This window comes from Limanda limanda, chromosome 18 (assembly GCF_963576545.1).
Source record: "Limanda limanda chromosome 18, fLimLim1.1, whole genome shotgun sequence".
NCBI classification, from domain to species: Eukaryota; Metazoa; Chordata; class Actinopteri; order Pleuronectiformes; family Pleuronectidae; genus Limanda; species Limanda limanda.
In genome coordinates this window covers 11427292-11445948 of record NC_083653.1, presented here as the reverse complement: position 1 = coordinate 11445948, position 18657 = coordinate 11427292, and the positions used below count along the sequence as shown (strand labels likewise).

The 18657-nt window shown below is 42.4% G+C and overlaps 1 protein-coding gene across 1 annotated transcript; it reads left to right on the top strand.

Annotated features, from left to right (window-relative positions):
• Window positions 1-6223: 6223 nt before the first annotated feature.
• znf513a (zinc finger protein 513a) lies at window positions 6224-17006 on the top strand. The gene is made up of 5 exons (XM_061091441.1): window positions 6224-6413; window positions 7980-8116; window positions 9558-9686; window positions 13365-14132; window positions 14366-17006. The coding sequence occupies exons 2-5, from the start codon at window positions 8077-8079 to the stop codon at window positions 15322-15324; spliced, it is 1896 nt and encodes a 631-aa protein (XP_060947424.1). The 5' UTR covers window positions 6224-6413; window positions 7980-8076; the 3' UTR covers window positions 15325-17006.
• The last annotated feature ends 1651 nt before the right edge of the window (window positions 17007-18657 follow it).

Genomic DNA, 18657 nt, shown 5'->3' with positions numbered 1-18657 from the left:
GACAAGTGTGTGGACAACCTCCATCAAACGTCTCTGGGGAGTTTATCATTGTCGCTCCCAAATATCAAGGAGATGCAACAGAGTATCAAATAAGTTACTTAATGACATCTTTCATTCTCATGTATCTAAAGACGAGACAGTAGGCGGAGAGAGAGAAAGGTCCTAACGTCCCTCACAAAGCTCAGGGGAGCATGGTTAACAACAGCAACAGGGATGGATACAGATGCTGCTCTGAAAGAGAGAGGGGGAGAGGGAGAGGGAGAGGGAGAGGGAGAGGGAGAGGGGGAGGGAGAGAGAGAAGGAGAAAGAGAGAGAGAGAGAGAGAGAGAAGAGAGAGAGAGAGAGAGAGAGAGAGAGAGAGAGAGAGAGAGAGAGAGAGAGAGAGAGAGAGAGAGAGAGAGAGAGAGAGAGAGAGAGAGAGAAAGGGCACGTCTCCAGTTCACAGCTTAGTGGTTTTCTTTTCTCTTGAATGATTGTGCTGATGTGTGTGTGTGTGTGTGTGTGTGTGTGTGTGTGTGTGTGTGTGTGTGTGTGTGTGTGTGTGTGTGTGTGTGTGTGTGTGTGTGTGTGTGTGTGTGTGTGTGTGTGTGTGTGTGTGTGTGTGTGTGTGTGTGTGTGTGTGTGTGTGTGTGTGTACAGTACACCGTAAAATGCTCCTTAGGCCAAGGACGCACTTAAATATTTGACCTCCTCTCTGTACACTACAGCCGCTCCTTTGATGTTTTACTCGCTTTCTCGGCCACGGAGAACAAGCAACCCGATACAACAAAAAATGCTTTTACAGGAATTCAAATTCGTAAGGCGTCTCGAGGGATTAGCTGAGAATTAGAGGACAAACACAAAACCTGTCCTAGAACTTTCTTTCTGGGACACAAAACTAAAATCACCCTCCATTCAGGTGGAAGTCCAAACTGAAATATGTGCTGTGAGAGCGAAACTGCCCGAGTGAATCCCCTGTCACATTTTAAGAAAACACTCTGTCGGAGCTTTAAAAAAAAATATACCCACAAAAAATAACCCACATCCGTCCTGAAGGAGAAATCCTCTGTGGAGAATCTCTGCAGTTTTCCAGCAGGGATCATTTGCTCTGAAGTTCACCTCTGAATTTAGAATCTCTCGAGCTCCTACCTCAGCCAAGGCCCAAGGTCTAAAAATGTATGGATAATACAACTACATTCTCAGCTGTAGGTTGATGTTAGTTACAGGTTTCTAGCGCCATATTATATATGTATATATATTTGTTAGCATAGCAGCTGAAAAAACCCTACAGCCCAATGAAATCCCATTTAAATCCACTAGATCCAGATTTGTATTGATCAGCACAATCATCGATGTCAACCCCCTGATATATGTCTGTTTTTTTAATCAAGATTCACACAATTATAATTTTTTTAAATGTCCTTTTTCACAATGTTCCAGAAAGTAAAATAAAAATGTCTTTGGGTCGCCAAACCCAACATTTAATGGGTGCTTCCGTGACCTTTACCACATCTTTCCACAAAGTTTTGTGGTCATCGCATCGTCATTGCAAACTAACAAACATGAATGAATCAATATGGTATTATCATAATCAAATCTATCATTCAGAGCAGTTACAGGAGGGATGGTGGAATCATTTGTGTATTCACTGCCAAACTCAGGATTATTTCACCAAAATGGCTCTTTGTCTTTGTGACCACCTCCTGCACATTACAGCTGCTTAATAGCAAACAAGGAAAGTAATGGCAGCCGTTTCCACTACAACAGGCTCCACAGCAGCAAACCCTCATTTTTAATTCATCCAGAGAAGCCATCTCTTGGCCGACAGCATCGCTGGACATCACTACACAATACGAAGAGGATTTGGCTGCAGTCTTGTTTTCTTACCCTCCGACATGATTCAGCATCACACAGATTTAGATTAGGCGAGAGAAGCAGCACAAACACATGCATAGATTTGCATTACAGGTCAGAAGTTTGAAGAGCAGGAGTTTAAAGGGGACATTCCAACCAAATGGTAGCTTATAGTCACTGTATTCTGTTGTAAAACTCCTAATGGTTAGTTGTACTGTTTCAATCGTGAATGAACGTTGTTAACGTGGTGATTTGGTTGACACAGGAACAGAAGAGCTGCTGGTGCTCAGGCCATAGCAAGCAACCGTTAGCATCTATTGACACGAAATTGCATGTGTTTACCAAATGCTGATGTTTGGATCTAAGTCTCAGAGATTTAGGGTCGCAGTCTTCTCTTTAATAAATCCAGGCTCTTCCATTTATTGTAACAAACTGTCAACCTTCTCTCCTCTGCTCCCGCTCCACTTCCCCTATTTACTCATTCTATTTGTCTGATTGTTTGCACATCCCTCCATTCATAAATGGTGATTTTTATGCACATTCATACATGTCCTTCTTCATTGTAATGTTGCACATTTGACATCATGTTATATGGTGCTTATTATCTATAATAATAATAAATATATTACTAGACAATAAAAGTTGTTGAAATAACCTTAGTTTGAGTATCAGCACTTTTTAAATGATGTTGATAACTGTGGTAACTCTGGTCACTATAACCACGATACAAAATGTTCACACAACAACAAGAAAACAAAACAACAGATGAACTTTGAGGGAGCGGCGGCCGACTGTGGCACCTGACCCTGCACAGATGGTTGTTTATGTGTCACGAGAATATGAGATTAACTCAATCTGACCATCCAAACATGAGTCAGATGCAAATGAGCTGCCATGAAATTAAGTTTTACAAACCTGGCTTTTTGTTGCATTTCTTATAAATCTGGTTGTGATCCCATGCATGTTTCTACACAGAATCTCAGTTGCTTCAAGGTACTTCTACAGCCTCTCACAAATGGTGCATGTGGAAGCCTGTGGAATGGCCCTCCGCTGGATGACAGATGAAATATCAATGACAGAGGGGATTATTACACAACTAGCATCTGCCTCAAACCAGCCTCCCTTTCCTCGGAAATGCCAAAATGGGGAAGAACCTCGCCATGATGCGATTGTCCTGTCACTGTCATCAAAAAGACAATTGGTTTTCAGTCAGTTTTCATGTGTAGAGCTCTGTTCCCCGGTGGAGGGAGACCTGATGTTACACCATATTAAATATCAGTTAGCTGGACACAAGCCCACATCAGCAATGCGGGTTTCAGAGGCATGAGAGTGACCTCAGCTCACACACACACACACACACACACACACACACACACACACACACACACACACACACACACACACACACACACACACACACACACACACACACACACACACACACACACACACACACACACACACACACACACAATGCAATACTTTGCATTGATTCCCATTCTTTGTGTTCAGCCATACAGACCCTTATCCCTACTCTTGACCATGATCAATGCATGGCTGACCCTAACCTTAACCTAAGCATAATTCATATTTTACCTTTTACCTTAACCAGTGTCTCAGAAAATAGTTTTTACCTGATTAGGACCAGACTCTGTTCTATACGAGGTCTACTGGTCCTCATAAGGTCAGTGTTTATGCTGGAAAAGGTCCTTAAGAGGTAACTAAACACACACACGCACACACACACACACAAATACTAGCATCCCTGACCCAAAATACTCTCTGTCTGCACCATGTGCTGCTCAACACTGTTTCTTTCTTTTAGTGACCTCTGGTAGCCCCCCCTACACTTGATACTGTTGAATAAGGACAATATAAGGGATTAGATGTGGCATCCTTAGAGTCAAGTGTATAGGTGTAAAATTCAATAGCAGTGCCACAAGTCTTTTCTATTCTAGTGTAAATCATCCATTCTTACTTGATAACCTTGCATAAAATATATATATATATTTTATGATCCCACCAAATAGACCACACGCAGGCCTGAGGTGCACATTTTGTTGCTGCAATCGTGAATTAAAATGACGTTAAATGTGTGATTAAATCAGATGGATCCCACACTCGTTTAATGATGTATACATTGACAGATTTCACACACATGCATTTTTAAAGGCAGGTCTGACCAGGGCATCAGTGCAGCTATCGCAGGGAGTGGCATGTTTAACAGCCTCCGTGTTCCCGTTACCCTGCAGGCGTGCATCTCTCACCTCCGGGACACGAAGCATGGCAGCGCTACGTGCGTCCACAATGCGCATCTGAGAGTCTGCAACAAAAACACGCTATAATTGCACATTACGTAAACGGTGTCTTACCTCTGCTGTGCGCGGCGCCTCGTCTCTGCAGCGTAGAGATCAACAACTGGCTCCTCCCCTTCAGGACCCAAACGGTGGCACGGCAATTCTTCCTCCAAAACCTCCTCTCGTGTCCTCCTCTTCCTCTTCCACCTCTCTCCCCACTGGCGACCGATGGAGGCTGCAGAGAGAGGGAGGGTGTGATGGTGGAGTCCGGGCCCGGTGCAGAGAAGGAGACCCCCGCGGTGCAGGAGAGAGAGTTCCCCCCCCCCCACCCACTGTGCAGCAGCAGCAGCAGCAGCAGACTGAGGGAGAGAGAGAGGGGAGGGGGAGAGAGAGAGGAGGCACACTGCAGTGACATGAACCAATGGGATGACGCACAGTCCCAGGATCTCCTATTGATAAAAGCCCAGTCACATTTTATTTAAAGATTGACTTTATTATTAAACCCTAATGATGATGTAAGGGGAATGTCACATTCATAAATGCACTAAACTGTCCAAATAGTCCAACCAATAATACACTTTTATTTTATCTCCTTTTATTTAAGTTGTATATTGTTTTCGACATAATATATAACTGTTTAAATGTTTCTTAATAATATACATGTATCCATACGTATGTTCATCTAACAGTTGGCAGTTAGATTCTAACTGCTCTCTTCACTCAAGCTGGTTATTTTATGTGTTGAGCACATACCTGCACTGTTTCTAAGGATACAAGATTGTGATTTAAAGTTGTGAACACAAAGGGCCCTGGCATTGTTATCACAGGCATATATACACAGAATGCACATGGGTTTGTGATTATACATTTATTTAATATGCAAAATAATTTTGTATGATTTGTATTCAAATGTACATGATGTTGATCCAGTGCTCACTACAGGGAAATGATGTGTTTTCTGTTACACTTCCTGTTCCTCGGGGTCTCCTGAAGCTCCCGAGACTCTCAGTGCTCACACTGAAACAAACACTGCCCTGATTATGTTGATGAAAATAGAACAGACAGTGTAACACACTGTAAAGCCGTGGATATGTATTATAAAAGTACACAATGTAAAAAATAAATGTAAATGTTTAAGGTAATCCTGAAGTCATGTGTGTTTACTAAACTGTAAGTATAATTGTTATATTGTTGTTATTGTAACTGTATAGGAGTGAAGAAATCCTTTCTGAGGAAAATATTTATTTGTGTTCATAATGTTTTATTACTGTTGTAAAATGTAGATGCAATCCTGAGGTAAAATGTCAAAAAACAGAGAAATATTGTTTTCTATTTTAATGTTTAAGGTTAATAGGTTTGCTAAATCATTATTTGCTCTGCCCACAACTCTATTAGTCTATCATAACATTTCAATCTTTACATTTTTTTTATTTTAAATACAGACAACCAGCCCCAGAACTGTAAAAAAAACTCACTAACCAAGATCATAACAAGGACATTTCTGTGATTATCTCTAAGAACTACAAGTACCATGACTCAGTGCGGCACAGCAACCGGAAATTATTTTCGGAAGCGGAAACACCCAACAGACGGAACAGAAATGTTTACAACAGAATCAAGGTTCAAATCTCCAACAACAACACAGCGTCCTGTGAGCCCATCAGGCCTTCAGAATAAAAGCAGAGAGCTGGAAGGAATCTAGTTAAAATAAGTAACCCACTGTAAGTAACTTTTGTACAGACTTATAAATAAAACAAGGCCTTCAGTAAAGTAATTACATGAGGTTCTTTAAGTAAACAAGGTGAGATAATTACCTTCCAGCCGTTTTCTTCTGTGGCTACATCCAATAATTATTGACCCTGTGTGACACAACTCCACATTTATTCATTTAATGTGAACACTACCTTGTTTATCACCACCTAAACGTGCGTGTCTGCTCCCCTTGTCACATTGCATCCCGCTGATTGTCATTTCTCTTATGTTTGCGTGTCTTGATTTTATAAATAAAGTTATTAGTATTTGTATGACATTAGCTTTCTCGCTCTTACTCTGAAGGGCCGTGGACCGGACGTGGCGGTGCCGCTGCAGCTGGATCGCGGGCGAACGAGAAAATCAATTAAGTTATGAAAAATAGCATTAATTGCCTTTCTTTGTCACCGCGGCTCATGAAGAAATGGCGGATCTCCCGGCGTCTTGCATGTGAGGACACACATCCCGCAGCGGATGGCTCGTTCCCCGACCACAGACAGCACTTCCGCCCGCAGGAAGATTTACGTGTTTTAGGTGAGTTAGCATGAGAAGCTAAGCGGCGAAGTTGACATTAGCCGCTCGGGCTAACGTAGCTGCAGGTTAACGTGCACACCCGCGGCTGGTTCTTCCCTCTGGAGATGCCACTGGTCGGTCACTGGTCGGTCTTCCCCAGTGACTGGCCCCGCACCAGTTCACCCACTTTCCCCACAGAAGCCGCTGACACGTCCCTTGTTGTGCAGCGGCGACGTTAGCTAGCAAGCGGGGCTACACGGAGACACGTCTGTGCGAAGCTGACTCGCTTGATTGCTCTCTGTCTAATGGGTTAGCCATTTTGTTAAGGTAGCCCGGTGGCTCGCTGTGGGTTTCCTGTTTGTTTACAGTGTCCGAAACCAGCAGCTCCCACCGCCCCAGTGACACGTGTGTCTTGGACTGTGTGTTAGCCGTGAGAGATCGCGTTCAAATCCGTGTATTTGTGCGAAATGCTTTGTTGCAGCGTGTTAATTACTTTTTTATGCAAATATCCCCCATTAAGCTTCACTGTAGCACACAATGGATCTGATGTAAATGATTCATAAGGACTTGTGAGATGTTTAATTTAAATACAGGGTGATATAAATACGAACACGCACCCATGTTTCACTATAGTTATGACAACTTATCTGTTATTCACTGTTTATGAGCAGTGGTTTTATTTAGATGACACCATCACTGTAGTCTTGCTGTTCAGAACAATGGGTACTCGATCAAATCCAGAAAACAGTGTGATCACTGCAATCTGGTTTGTTTTGATTTGATTTTAGGTCTGACATGATATCAGTTGATCACCTCATCTTTCAGTCTAGTCAGTTAGTAGGATCCCCCATCGGCTGTTCTTATTCAGGTCCACAAAAGCTGTACATTTGACAATAATGTCATTACAACCTACGTCATGACATAATTGCACAAGACTACACTCACTCACAGACACACAATCACACACTTAGAGAGACAAACATTCACACATACTCGATAAACCTCTTACAATACAACTATCACATTTATAAAAAAGCATTATTATGCCACTGACGGCTAAATTTGTACAAAGTTCACTCAACATAAGATTCCGAAACTACATTTTTTCTGTTCTTGTTTCTTGTGCGACGTCTCTTGAACGTAAACTCCATTCATGCACAGCTCTAAACATAAGTCTGCGTTTGATTGAGTTTGTTCTACCTTTTGACATCATGAAATGTCCTCCTAATAGCTTTTCTGGTGTCTTAGTCATGTCTATAATAATGATATAACGAGCATTTTATAATATTTGTATCGTTTTTAAGGAAGAATTCCACAGATTCTAAAGTATTTTCCTTTTCTTAGTCCCCAATTGATGGAACATTTTATCTGAATTGATTTTTAATTGTTAATGAGACAAAAATGCGTGTTGAGGATATCACCACAGGCTTTAGGAAACGGTTACTTTTTTGAAAGAAATTTAATTTGATAAAACAAAGTAACAGTGAATTGTGCAAAAGAATCTGCATGCTAATGTTTGTTTTTTATTTATTGTTATATGCAGCCCTATCTTCATCTAACGTCTCGTCTTCTGTCTTGCATCTGTAGTACGACTACAGAATATCCTCCAAACCCACGAGAATGAGCTGATGGTTGTCGCAGTCTGCAAGAAGGCGCTGCAAAACAGAGAGAGGCTGACTGGAAGATGCCAAGAAAAAAACAGCAGAATCCACAGCCAGTCAAGTGTAAGTGTCGTGTTCACAGGTTGCTGTTGTTTTCAAACTTCTAAGTCAAAGCAAAACTGAGCCGCTGAAACAATAACTCATCTAACAGTGATTAGTCCATGTGAATGCTGGCCTGAATGATTAGCACGTGTTTCCTGTTATTCTCTCCACATCGGGGCACCAGGCATTGTTGACTGAGAGCTTGGAAGTGTTTCATGTGCATCATACCGACACACTGTTGCGTAGGAAGTCCTGTTTTGAGTTATTTATTTTCTATAAACACAGTTACAACTACAACTTCTCGTTATGAGCAAATTCCTTTCTTTATTGCATTGGAATCTGTCTCCTAGATGCTTTGGAATTAAATAGAAATTACTACCATGCATACAGAGTTTAATTTGCTGCATGTGGAGTTCATATGCTACAGACCCTGCAACTTCTCACTAGGGTGAGCAATCCATACTCACAAGGATGGTATTTGTTTGAATACTTTCTAGCTTCACCAACCCACAACAAATTGGCTGAGGAGATGTAATCATCATGACTCACTACTGTGATTCATGGTAGTGTTCCTATTTGCGGTCATAGTTTTTTCAAGTAATGTAATTCCCTCGGCCCAGCATTTAATAGCAGGATTGCAATTGTCTGAGCTGTTAAATAACCACACATTAATCTAATATGAGGTGTGGCTCTGTGAGAACAAACATCCTGCATCCTCATGAATATTATTGTCATCAAATGTCAGACACTAAAACAACCAGTAGATGGCAGCATGAGGCTGGTATATAAAGATTCGCCTGAAAGGGGCTGAGCCTGACTGTGTCCTTGACTTGGCCTGATTGCGGAGTGACAGCTGTGCGATAGTTGTTTTGATTCCATCAAGCTTGAGAGGCTAATTTTAATGTTTCAGGCGTCATTAGCTGTAGCTGCAGTAAAACTGTTCAATTTGTCATCAGTCAGTGGTTCATTTGTTTTTCTCATGAAATGCTCTTCGACATAAAAAGAGAAGCGTTATGTCATTTCCCTCTCTGAGTAATCTGCAGTGGGTTATAGCAGCATTCTTATTATCATAAACCTCTTTCAGCTCAGATTGATGTCGGCACTCAATGCTTTGTCTGTCATTTGTTTTAAGACTAAGAAATCAAGATTTTGTTTTTTTAATAAGTAGACCAACGATATTAAACATTTTAGACTATTAACTACAGGTAAATTAGAGGTTAGGGTTTAGGATTAAGGTTTACTAAATAATTCTGATTGATCTGATTGTGTTGTATCCCGACACAGTAACTCAAGTTGCTTCAGTGTTGTTGTTTTTCTCAGAAAATATGCTTTCTGCTTTTACATGTCAACAATATAAAAGTTTTCATGCAACATTTATTAATAAATAACAATTTTTACAACTGTTAGTGAAGTGATATTAATGATTTTAATTATGTTTATTGGCTCTTTTCTATAACTTTAGTGGATTCTGAAGATGCTGTAACCACTGAAGCTCCTGGAAACCTCTCATTAGACACAGACTTCCTTCTCGGACAAGACCTTGAGTTTGGTGATCATGACAACAAGATTTTAGGCCTGGACAAGTTCTCAGGTTTGTAATCAGCTTTGCTTTTTTCAATAATCCAGTGTTTAATGCTCCTGTGGGTTGGATTAGAGTATTCAGGTGGTTGTAATGTTCAACTTCTCTGCTGTCACTAAATTCTACACATTGAACATTTAAAGTTCATTGAAATATCCGTGCCGTTTAATCTGGCAACAACTGTGGTTGCCATGGTAACAGCAAGTGCAGTTTAAAACAATGCTATGCAACTTTTACTGAGCAACAGCGCCCTCTGCAGCCATGTGTGGTGATAGATTCTGTTGGGGTCTGTGTCTGAAGGAAAAAGTGGTTTTCATATAGAAAAACAAAACCTATCAATGTGTTGGCTGTGTAGTCCCACTAACTCCCACAACTGAACCATGGATTTTACCCATGATCCCCGGCTCCCTGAAGCAGAGGAGCTGTTGCTGTAACAAACAAACCAAACTCTGTGTAGAATGTGATATTTTAAATGTTTCCTTGCTGAGTATTGGAGATAAATGCTGGTTTTGAATGACTTCCAACTCAGTTTAACAGACCTACAGTTCAGCATTACTCTCTAACTTGCTGGCCCTGATCTTGACAACTAAAGCTGTGACCATCAGTCAGCTCCACACTCCTCACAGGAGATCGTACCTGCTCACCAATATTACATAGAGCAAGAAGAAACATTCAGTGTGAGGTGTGGAAATGAAAGTGACACAATTCTCTCTGTTCCAGGTCAATGCCTAATCAAAATCCATTTTTTCTGCTTCCACTTTAAGGTAAAAAAAAAGTTGCATAGCGTTGCTTTAATACAACAGGATAAAACACCGACTAGTTCTACCTTGTCAAAGATACAGCAGAGGCACAACGTGTGTATCTGTCTTTAGTTTAGCTCAGCAAACTCATGTTGTTCTATCACAACCACAATCTGGTTTTCAACCTGTTGCCTGCAGCACTTCATCAGGCTGCTCCTGCTTGTTCCATTAAACCCTACAACGTTACAAGCTGCTCCACAGACAAAACATTTGCGTTTGTGTCTCGCTTTGTCAAAGCATTTTTTTTATAGATCGTGATCAGGGCTTTACCTTGTGATACATACACTCTGTTTCCTGTGACTGTTTCACAATAAAAGCCACCAGTTGCACATTTTTAAATGAAACGATAAACTGTAGGAAATGTTCGTTTTGGCATTAGCGTTTATTAGCTGATCAGAGTGTCAGGCGTAAGCAGTAAACAGTGAAACTATTGGCATTTTACTAAAATTACAGCAATGCTGGATTACATTCTGCATTGTGTCCTGGAAATCCCTCATGTCCAGATACTGTAGACAAAATGGAGCCAGCCAGACACTGACTCACTGCCAGTAGCACTGTAATAACATTGAAATCTACTATATGAATACATAAATATATAATATAACTAGCACACCTCCGCCAAGGAAACCACATCTAAATTCACTAGATCCAGATTTTCTATTTGGACCTTCACCAAATTGAACCCACTCATAAATATCAGACCCCTACACATACCAGATGTTTTCCATCTTGAGAAATCATGAAAAATCGGGGAAATCTCACAATTTTACAGCAAGTAGAAAAACAAATCCAGGACACGCCCCCTGATCTGGATCCAAACCAACATTTATTGGGTTCGTCCTGAGGTCATCCTCCACAAAATCTCATGTAAATCTGTTGAGTAGCTGTTGCTTTGTCGTCCTAGCAACGCAGACAAAAACTTAACTGAATTACCTTGAATGGTTATTGCAGAACACTGCTCATAGAAATAATGTTTAATTTAATGAAAACGTAAATGATTGTAGGCTTTAAAGTCCATTCACTTGTGGTGTTTCTCTGTTAACGAATGTTGCATGTTTGCTCCTCTGCTTATTGTTATTTGTTGGTATATTTCATGGACATGTTATCCCACATATAGCAAATGTGCCCATTGATTATACAATAAATGGGAATGGGCGGATCACATCCTGGCCCATTATAGTGCATTTCAATCCAGTTCCTACACTCTGGTGAAAGACCAATGGCACCGTCTTTTAATGTGTGAGCCCTCGTTTGCACTTCCTGTCCATTACCACGAGGACATGGGATGAATCAAAGATGAAAATTATTTAAATTTATTTGAACCACTGAGGGAAAGTAGAGCTGTGGCTTCATTTGTGGAGCGGTGGTTCTGCGGAGAGGACTCTCACCGCCGGCTCTCTCCGTGATGAAGAGTAGCCCCTCTGTGCAGCAGTCAGAGAGACGGCTCCACCAGCTCCTATTTCCCCAGCACGCCTCTTTGTCAGAGAGAGAGAGTGATCTGAAAAAACGGAAAAGTAGAGAAAGGAGCTGAGACACCATTATTGTATGAGGGTAATAAAAAATAGGACCATTACCATCAAGGACACCATTATAAGAGGGCATTTATTTATCATCATCATCATCATCATCATCTGCTGCTGCTGCCTCTGCTCCCACAACCCCACTGCCATTACCGTTCATCATCATCATCATCATCATCATCATCATCATCATCATCATCATCATCATCATCATCATCATCATCATCATCATCATCATCATCATCATCATCATCATCATCATCATCATCATCTACCCTCATCATCATCATCATCAGCAGCCTCACCATTATAGTCATCATCATTATCATTAGGCACGGTAATCATCCACGGGGGGGTTTCCATGGGGCAGGATAAAAGGGCAGCTCGCCTCTCGCCTTCCTCACATCCTGCCTCTGCCTCTGAGAGAGAAGCTGCTTTTCTCCATCTGGCTCGTTGGCTCTCAGACGCCGGGACGCACCGGAGCTGGAGAGCGTCCGCTGCCTTTTGAAAAACCCTGTGAAGCTTTTCTTTCTACCGGCGTGGAAAAAGTGCATTTTTTCTTTTCTTTATTCTGAAAATTCCTCAAAAGAGCTGTGAGTATCTAATGTTACCGTCTCTCTGGAAATTCACTTTTCTTACTTTCAGGTTTTTTTCCCCTGAGAAGATTCTCTGTCCTGAAGTTCGGGCTCAGGAGGACGTGTTTTTCTTGGCTGGTTGTTTATAGTAGTTGAGTGAGAGTTTTTGCAAAGGTTTGAACTGGACGGTGGCTTGAGGTGTTTTAATTGCATTGTTATGACGTGATTAAACAATCTAACTTGCATTTGTTTGAGGGGGAGTCCAGAATTTTAAAGGATCAACTTCTTAGTTTTGTTCATTTGTTTGTTATGTCTGTGTAACTATTATGACTTTAGAATGGCTTTTTTTAAACTCTGACTTGATTTCTTATATTTTTTTCAAATGGCATTTTATTAAATCATGTCACCACTTCCCCACCCTCATTTATTTAATACTGCTAATTTAGGATTTGGATTAATTTTAGCTGAACATCTGCTTCTTGTGTTTGACCTAATGTGACTGATTTATCTGTGAATGTCTCTGGTGCTTGTTGAGCGTCTTCTCTCTGGACCGTGCTTATTTCTACTATAATACTTCTCATAAGAGAATCTGAATGAGAGTGTCTGTTTGATCAAGGTCATCCTGTATAATGCAGAGAGACGGGAGGGTTGCAAATCTAAACCTCTAGTAGTCTCGTAGTACACGACTTGTTTCATTGTCAGTAGTGCAGCACTGAGACCCGATCGAGTGTCTCGGCTGCAGACGTGTGCAGCGTCTGGAATCATCCCCCCCCCCTGTTTGTCTCCCCTGCACAGAGGTAGCTGCTGAGATTGGTTTCTCTGTGTATCCCCTGGGTGATGAGGAGAGCCCTGCCTACGGCCAGCTCAGCATGGAAAGTGAAACCGACAACTCTCGCAGCACGACGGACACCGGGCGGGAGGACGAGGGCCGAGGGGCCCAGTCGGAGCCCGGCTTCCCCCCCTACCTGTCCTGCAGAGGCTGCGGTCAGCTCCGCGACGAGCCCCTGGGACCGGGCATCGACCTCGTCGGCCCGTATTGCCTCAGGTGCTGCAAAGCCTCCAGGGACGCCAAGGCCACAGACTTCTGCTCCCCCTTCGGAGGCATGAGCGGGATCCGCCCGGGCTCCCACTCGCAGCTCGACGACGACGACGACGACGAGATGGACGACAAGGGACTGTCCGCTGAGGACAAGCTGGCCAAGCTGCACTCGTGTCACCTCTGCGGCTTCTCCTCGCGCTACGCCAATCACGTGAAGCGTCACATGAAGACCCACAACGGGGAGAAGCCCTACAACTGCCCCCTGTGCACGTACGCCTCGGCCCAGCTGGTGAACCTGCAGCGTCACCTGCGCATCCACACCGGGGAGAAGCCGTACAAGTGTGACAGCTGCACCTTTGCGTGCAGCTCCCTCGGCAACTTGAAGAGGCACCAGCGCATGCACGTGCCCTCTGCTGGGATGGGACAGGAGGCTCTGCCGAGACCCCCCCCTGGCCCCAGTATTCTGAAGAGGCATGTGACCGGGCAAAGACCCAATGAAGAAGAGCCTGGTGCTTCAGCGAAGGGTATGTATGCGTTTCTAAATGATACCTGTTCTCCATAACCACAGCTGTTACAACCATAATCTTTTATATAGATATAGGAAATCATTTTGTTATTTTCTTACATTTTATATTTATTTTTCTGTGCTTTTATTCCCATCTATTTTGTAAAGCATTTTGTAAACTTGTTTTAATAAGTGCTATAGATGTAGTTTTACTATTTATAACTAATATATATCCTATGTCTTTGTGTGAAGTTTCAGCGGTGGAAAGGCCGACGTCGAACCTGAATTTAGGAGCGCCGAACAACGACTTCCTGTCGGCCTTCGATGGCTTAAAGGGGGCGTCGCCACCCCCCATCCCGCCCTCTAACCCTGCTCCGAGCCGCCAGCCTCCGCCTGTGCTGCCGGCCACGGGCACCGAGGGAAACAGGACAAATAGAGGAGACGTTTCAGACGGTGCCACCCTCCCCCCGTCACTTTTTCCCTTTACTTGCCGTTTGTGTGGCATTGTCCTGGAGGACGAGGACGGCTCCTCAGCCCAGATCTGTGCCAAGTGCACCCTTGAGATGCTGACTAAAGACAGCTCGTCGTCTCCCAACAGCCCCGGCGAGCGCAGCGACAAGGTGTACACCTGCGCCGCCTGCCCCTTCCTCACGCACTACCCCAACCACTTGGCACGCCACATGAAAACTCACAGCGGCGAGAAGCCGTACAAGTGCCCACAGTGCGACTACGCCTCGGCGCACTTCGACAACCTCAAGCGTCACCACAGAGTGCACACGGGCGAGAAACCCTACAAGTGCCATTTGTGCGACTACGCCTGCGGGAACCTGGCCAACCTGAAGCGCCACCAGCGGGTGCACTCGGGCGCCAAACCGTTCCAGTGTGCCGTGTGCAGCTACAGCTGCAACCAGAGCATGAACCTGAAGCGGCACATGCTGCGGCACACGGGAGAAAAGCCGTACAAGTGTCAGGAGTGCGGCTACACCACCGGCCACTGGGACAATTACAAGCGGCACCAGAAGAAACACGGCCTGGCCACCGACGGCTGGGTCAAGGTTCCAATGACTGGCCACGACGAGGACGACGAGGTGGGGAAAGGGATGGGAGGCGGAGGCCCGACTCACAGAAAGGAAGCAGGAGTGGATATGCAGTATATGTCTCGGGAGGGAGGTCAGACTATACACTCGTGCTACAAACTTGAGATTGTATAAATATAACACAGCAGAACTAAGCTACCAGCAATTGTTTCTTTGTCAATTCTCACAGAGCCTTTATATTGTTTTAGCGTGTCGGTCGTTTAGTGTTTTTTCGTCAGACGTCTTCAGAGGCTGCTAATTGTTAATTTGTAGAATCTCGCACAGTAACGAAAAACAAATTGTCTGATGCCTTTTGGATTAAGTGGATGAGTCTGTTTATAGTTTGTCTTCTCCTCTGTCGCTGTGTCAATGTCAGATGTTCTTTAATGTCGAAGTCTTTTCACTGTCTCTGGTTCTGTCTTTTACTGCGTGCTTATTTTAACAGTTCCCTCTAACAGAATACACATATCCTGTTCAACCAAATATTCCTGAATACATGTACATGGAACTCGTGCACAATATCCCCCCCCCCCCCGAACTGTTAAGTTGCACCGTGTAGTTTCTTCTATCTGTTTGATAAAAGATCATTGCTGTTTTTATCAAAGTCGTCGGTGCCACAAGCTTAAGTCAAACGTTTTGTTTTGTAAACTCAAATTAAATGACATGAATGTAACTGATTTACAGCATTCTGATAACAATCATATCACGTGACAGAGATGGTTTGACTGTTGAGCTTCTTTTATCTTAAAACTCAACTTTAAAATCTGCGCTGAGAAGACGACACAGTGCAGCTTTCATTAAAAAGATGAGTCCTCGTAAAGAGCCAGTACTGTGCTTCTCTTTGCATTTGGTAACGGCATGACATCAGATGAATTTACTAATGTGTGTACTACGAGCAATGTGCTGTGGAATAGTACTGGAGTTGTTTTACACCCCTTAAAACTATATTGAATAATGAGGTTGTGATGCTAAATAATCTCCTGCAACTTTAACTGTATTGTCTCTTTTTTTTTTCCATTTCGGGCCAAAACCCCTCAGGATAAAAAGTGAAGAATACAAGAATGTTGTCAAAAAAACATTTTAACACTAAAACTGCATGCACAAGCATTTTAGTTGGTTGTGTGGTTAAAGGGAAAAGCACAATCATACACACACAGCGACATGTTGGCACGTTTAGGATTCGGTTCGACGGATGGAAAGAGCATCACTGTCTTATTTCTGATTCAGGAGGGACAGACGTTGTTATACATGGGCATGTTCAAATAATCCCCCCCCCCCCCACAATTCTGCTACATATCAGAAATATAACTTTACTTGGGGACGTGTATTTTTCGAGACTGTAGAATCACCTTCCTCCAACTATTTACTATTGACTGTGAAATTAGCCCATTCATGTTTTGGTTTGTTTTTTACTTGAAAAAATATATAACACTATTAGCAAGCATGTGAGTGTGAAATAGTTGTTCTTATTTTTCTAATGTGGCTGTAATACGAGGCTAGAATTGCAAACGTTAATATATAGAGGTAGACTTTATTTTTTTGCCATTTTCAATGTGTGGTGTGTCATTTAGTTTCCATGGAAGGAACAATAGGGAAGAACAATAATTTAAATTGGACTATTTGTGAATGACTATTATATGCAAGTGAGATATTTTTCAGGTTGCCGATTTGCCATGACACCATCATCGAACCCATCAATTAGAACCTATATCCCCCAAGTGTCCATTCTTGTCCGTATGCAGTGTCTCATAAATGCCTTAAGTGAGGAATTTCAAATAAACACAAATGGGATTCATTTCATTGAATGTCCGACATCAGGCTGCTTCTCATTTCTCTTACTGGCACAGACTCGACATCTCATTTAAGAATCATCACATTAATGTGAATGACGTACTGGAAATACTGGATATAACTGGAAATAGCATATAATAGCAACAGGTCAAATTGCTGTGTGAAGTGAAAGGGATCGTTCATAGCAATAACACCCACAGGTTATCACCAAACTGATTATTACATATACACAAGAGTTGCTTTTATATCTTTGTTTCAGCAGCTGCTGTTAGAGTAAAACCCAGTGAAGATGATCTGTCCAGCAGCAAACAGAAGACAGACAGACAGACAGCAGCTTATCAGGGAACATGCAGGAGACATAAACAGCTAACACATGTTTAAATCTGTACTACCCCCACACACACACAATTATATATACATATATATATATTAGGGCTGGGCAACGATTAAAAGTTTTAATTGGATTAATCGCATGATTTCCCTGATTAATTACGATTAATCGCATTTGTATACACAAAATCCAATAATCAATTAAAAAGTAGCGTATAGCGCAATTTTATTTTCAATGTTCTGCCATATGAACGAAAGTGCCATAACATTTGTTGTGCAAACACTTTTAACATCAGCATTTAATACAGCAGCAGTTAAATAAAATATTCAGTGTAAATCTCAACTTAACAATGTTATCAAACAAATACAAAATTAAAGCTCAATGCCACTGCCAGGGCATTAATGTTATCCTCTTCGTTATGAAAAATGTATACTCCTCCCTGCGTATAACGTAGTCTGCCGAAGCCTCGCTCCACTCGCTGTTTCGTTGAATGATTTGCTGATATCAACTGTGTGTTTTGCATTTAGGTGATATTTTAGACTGGAAGTACTCCGGTGGTAAGAAAATTCACCTTGGCAGTGGCTACAAATAACTTTGGTTCTGTCGACTCCGCCGTCTGGAAGAACTTTAAAATGAAAATGGCCATGTAAAAGCTCCTTACCCTTATCCATGGTTGTTTATCCGCCAATTATTTTCTTTTTTCCGGTTCCGCAGCAGTCAGCAACAGACTTTCACAAAATAAAAGCCTGACTTTCACAATAAAACAATAAATAATCAAACCTGAGTTAATGCGAGTTAAAATAATTAATCGAGTTAACTCATCACTTGAGTTAACTCGATTAAAACGAGTTAACTTGCCCAGCCCTAATATATATATATACACAATCTTACATAATGTATATTCGCACACATGCACACAGGGGTCTCAAGTCTAAAACTTGATCAACACATATATAAACATACCTACACACACATAAACACTAACTTACAGCTTGATTAATGGATACACACACGTTACTCAGATTGATACTGTGGCTCATTAGTCACGTGTCCCACTAAGTCCCGAGTGAGCCGACTGAGTCGACACATGCTGAAACCAGCACCGTGACACTGAAGCAGCTCAACAGAAAAAGAGCCTTCATTAAAATGAGTTCCACGTGTTTCTCCCACTGTGATCTGTCAGAATGTGAGACGTGCAGCAGCAGCAGCTCTGAGTCGACTCTTGGCATATTACATGGCAGCCGACCAACACTGCTGCTGCTGCTGTAAACAAAACGTGGGAGTTAAGCGGAGCAGTGATGAAGAAATGACTCAAACGATCCATTAGCCGACAACAGAGGAACACA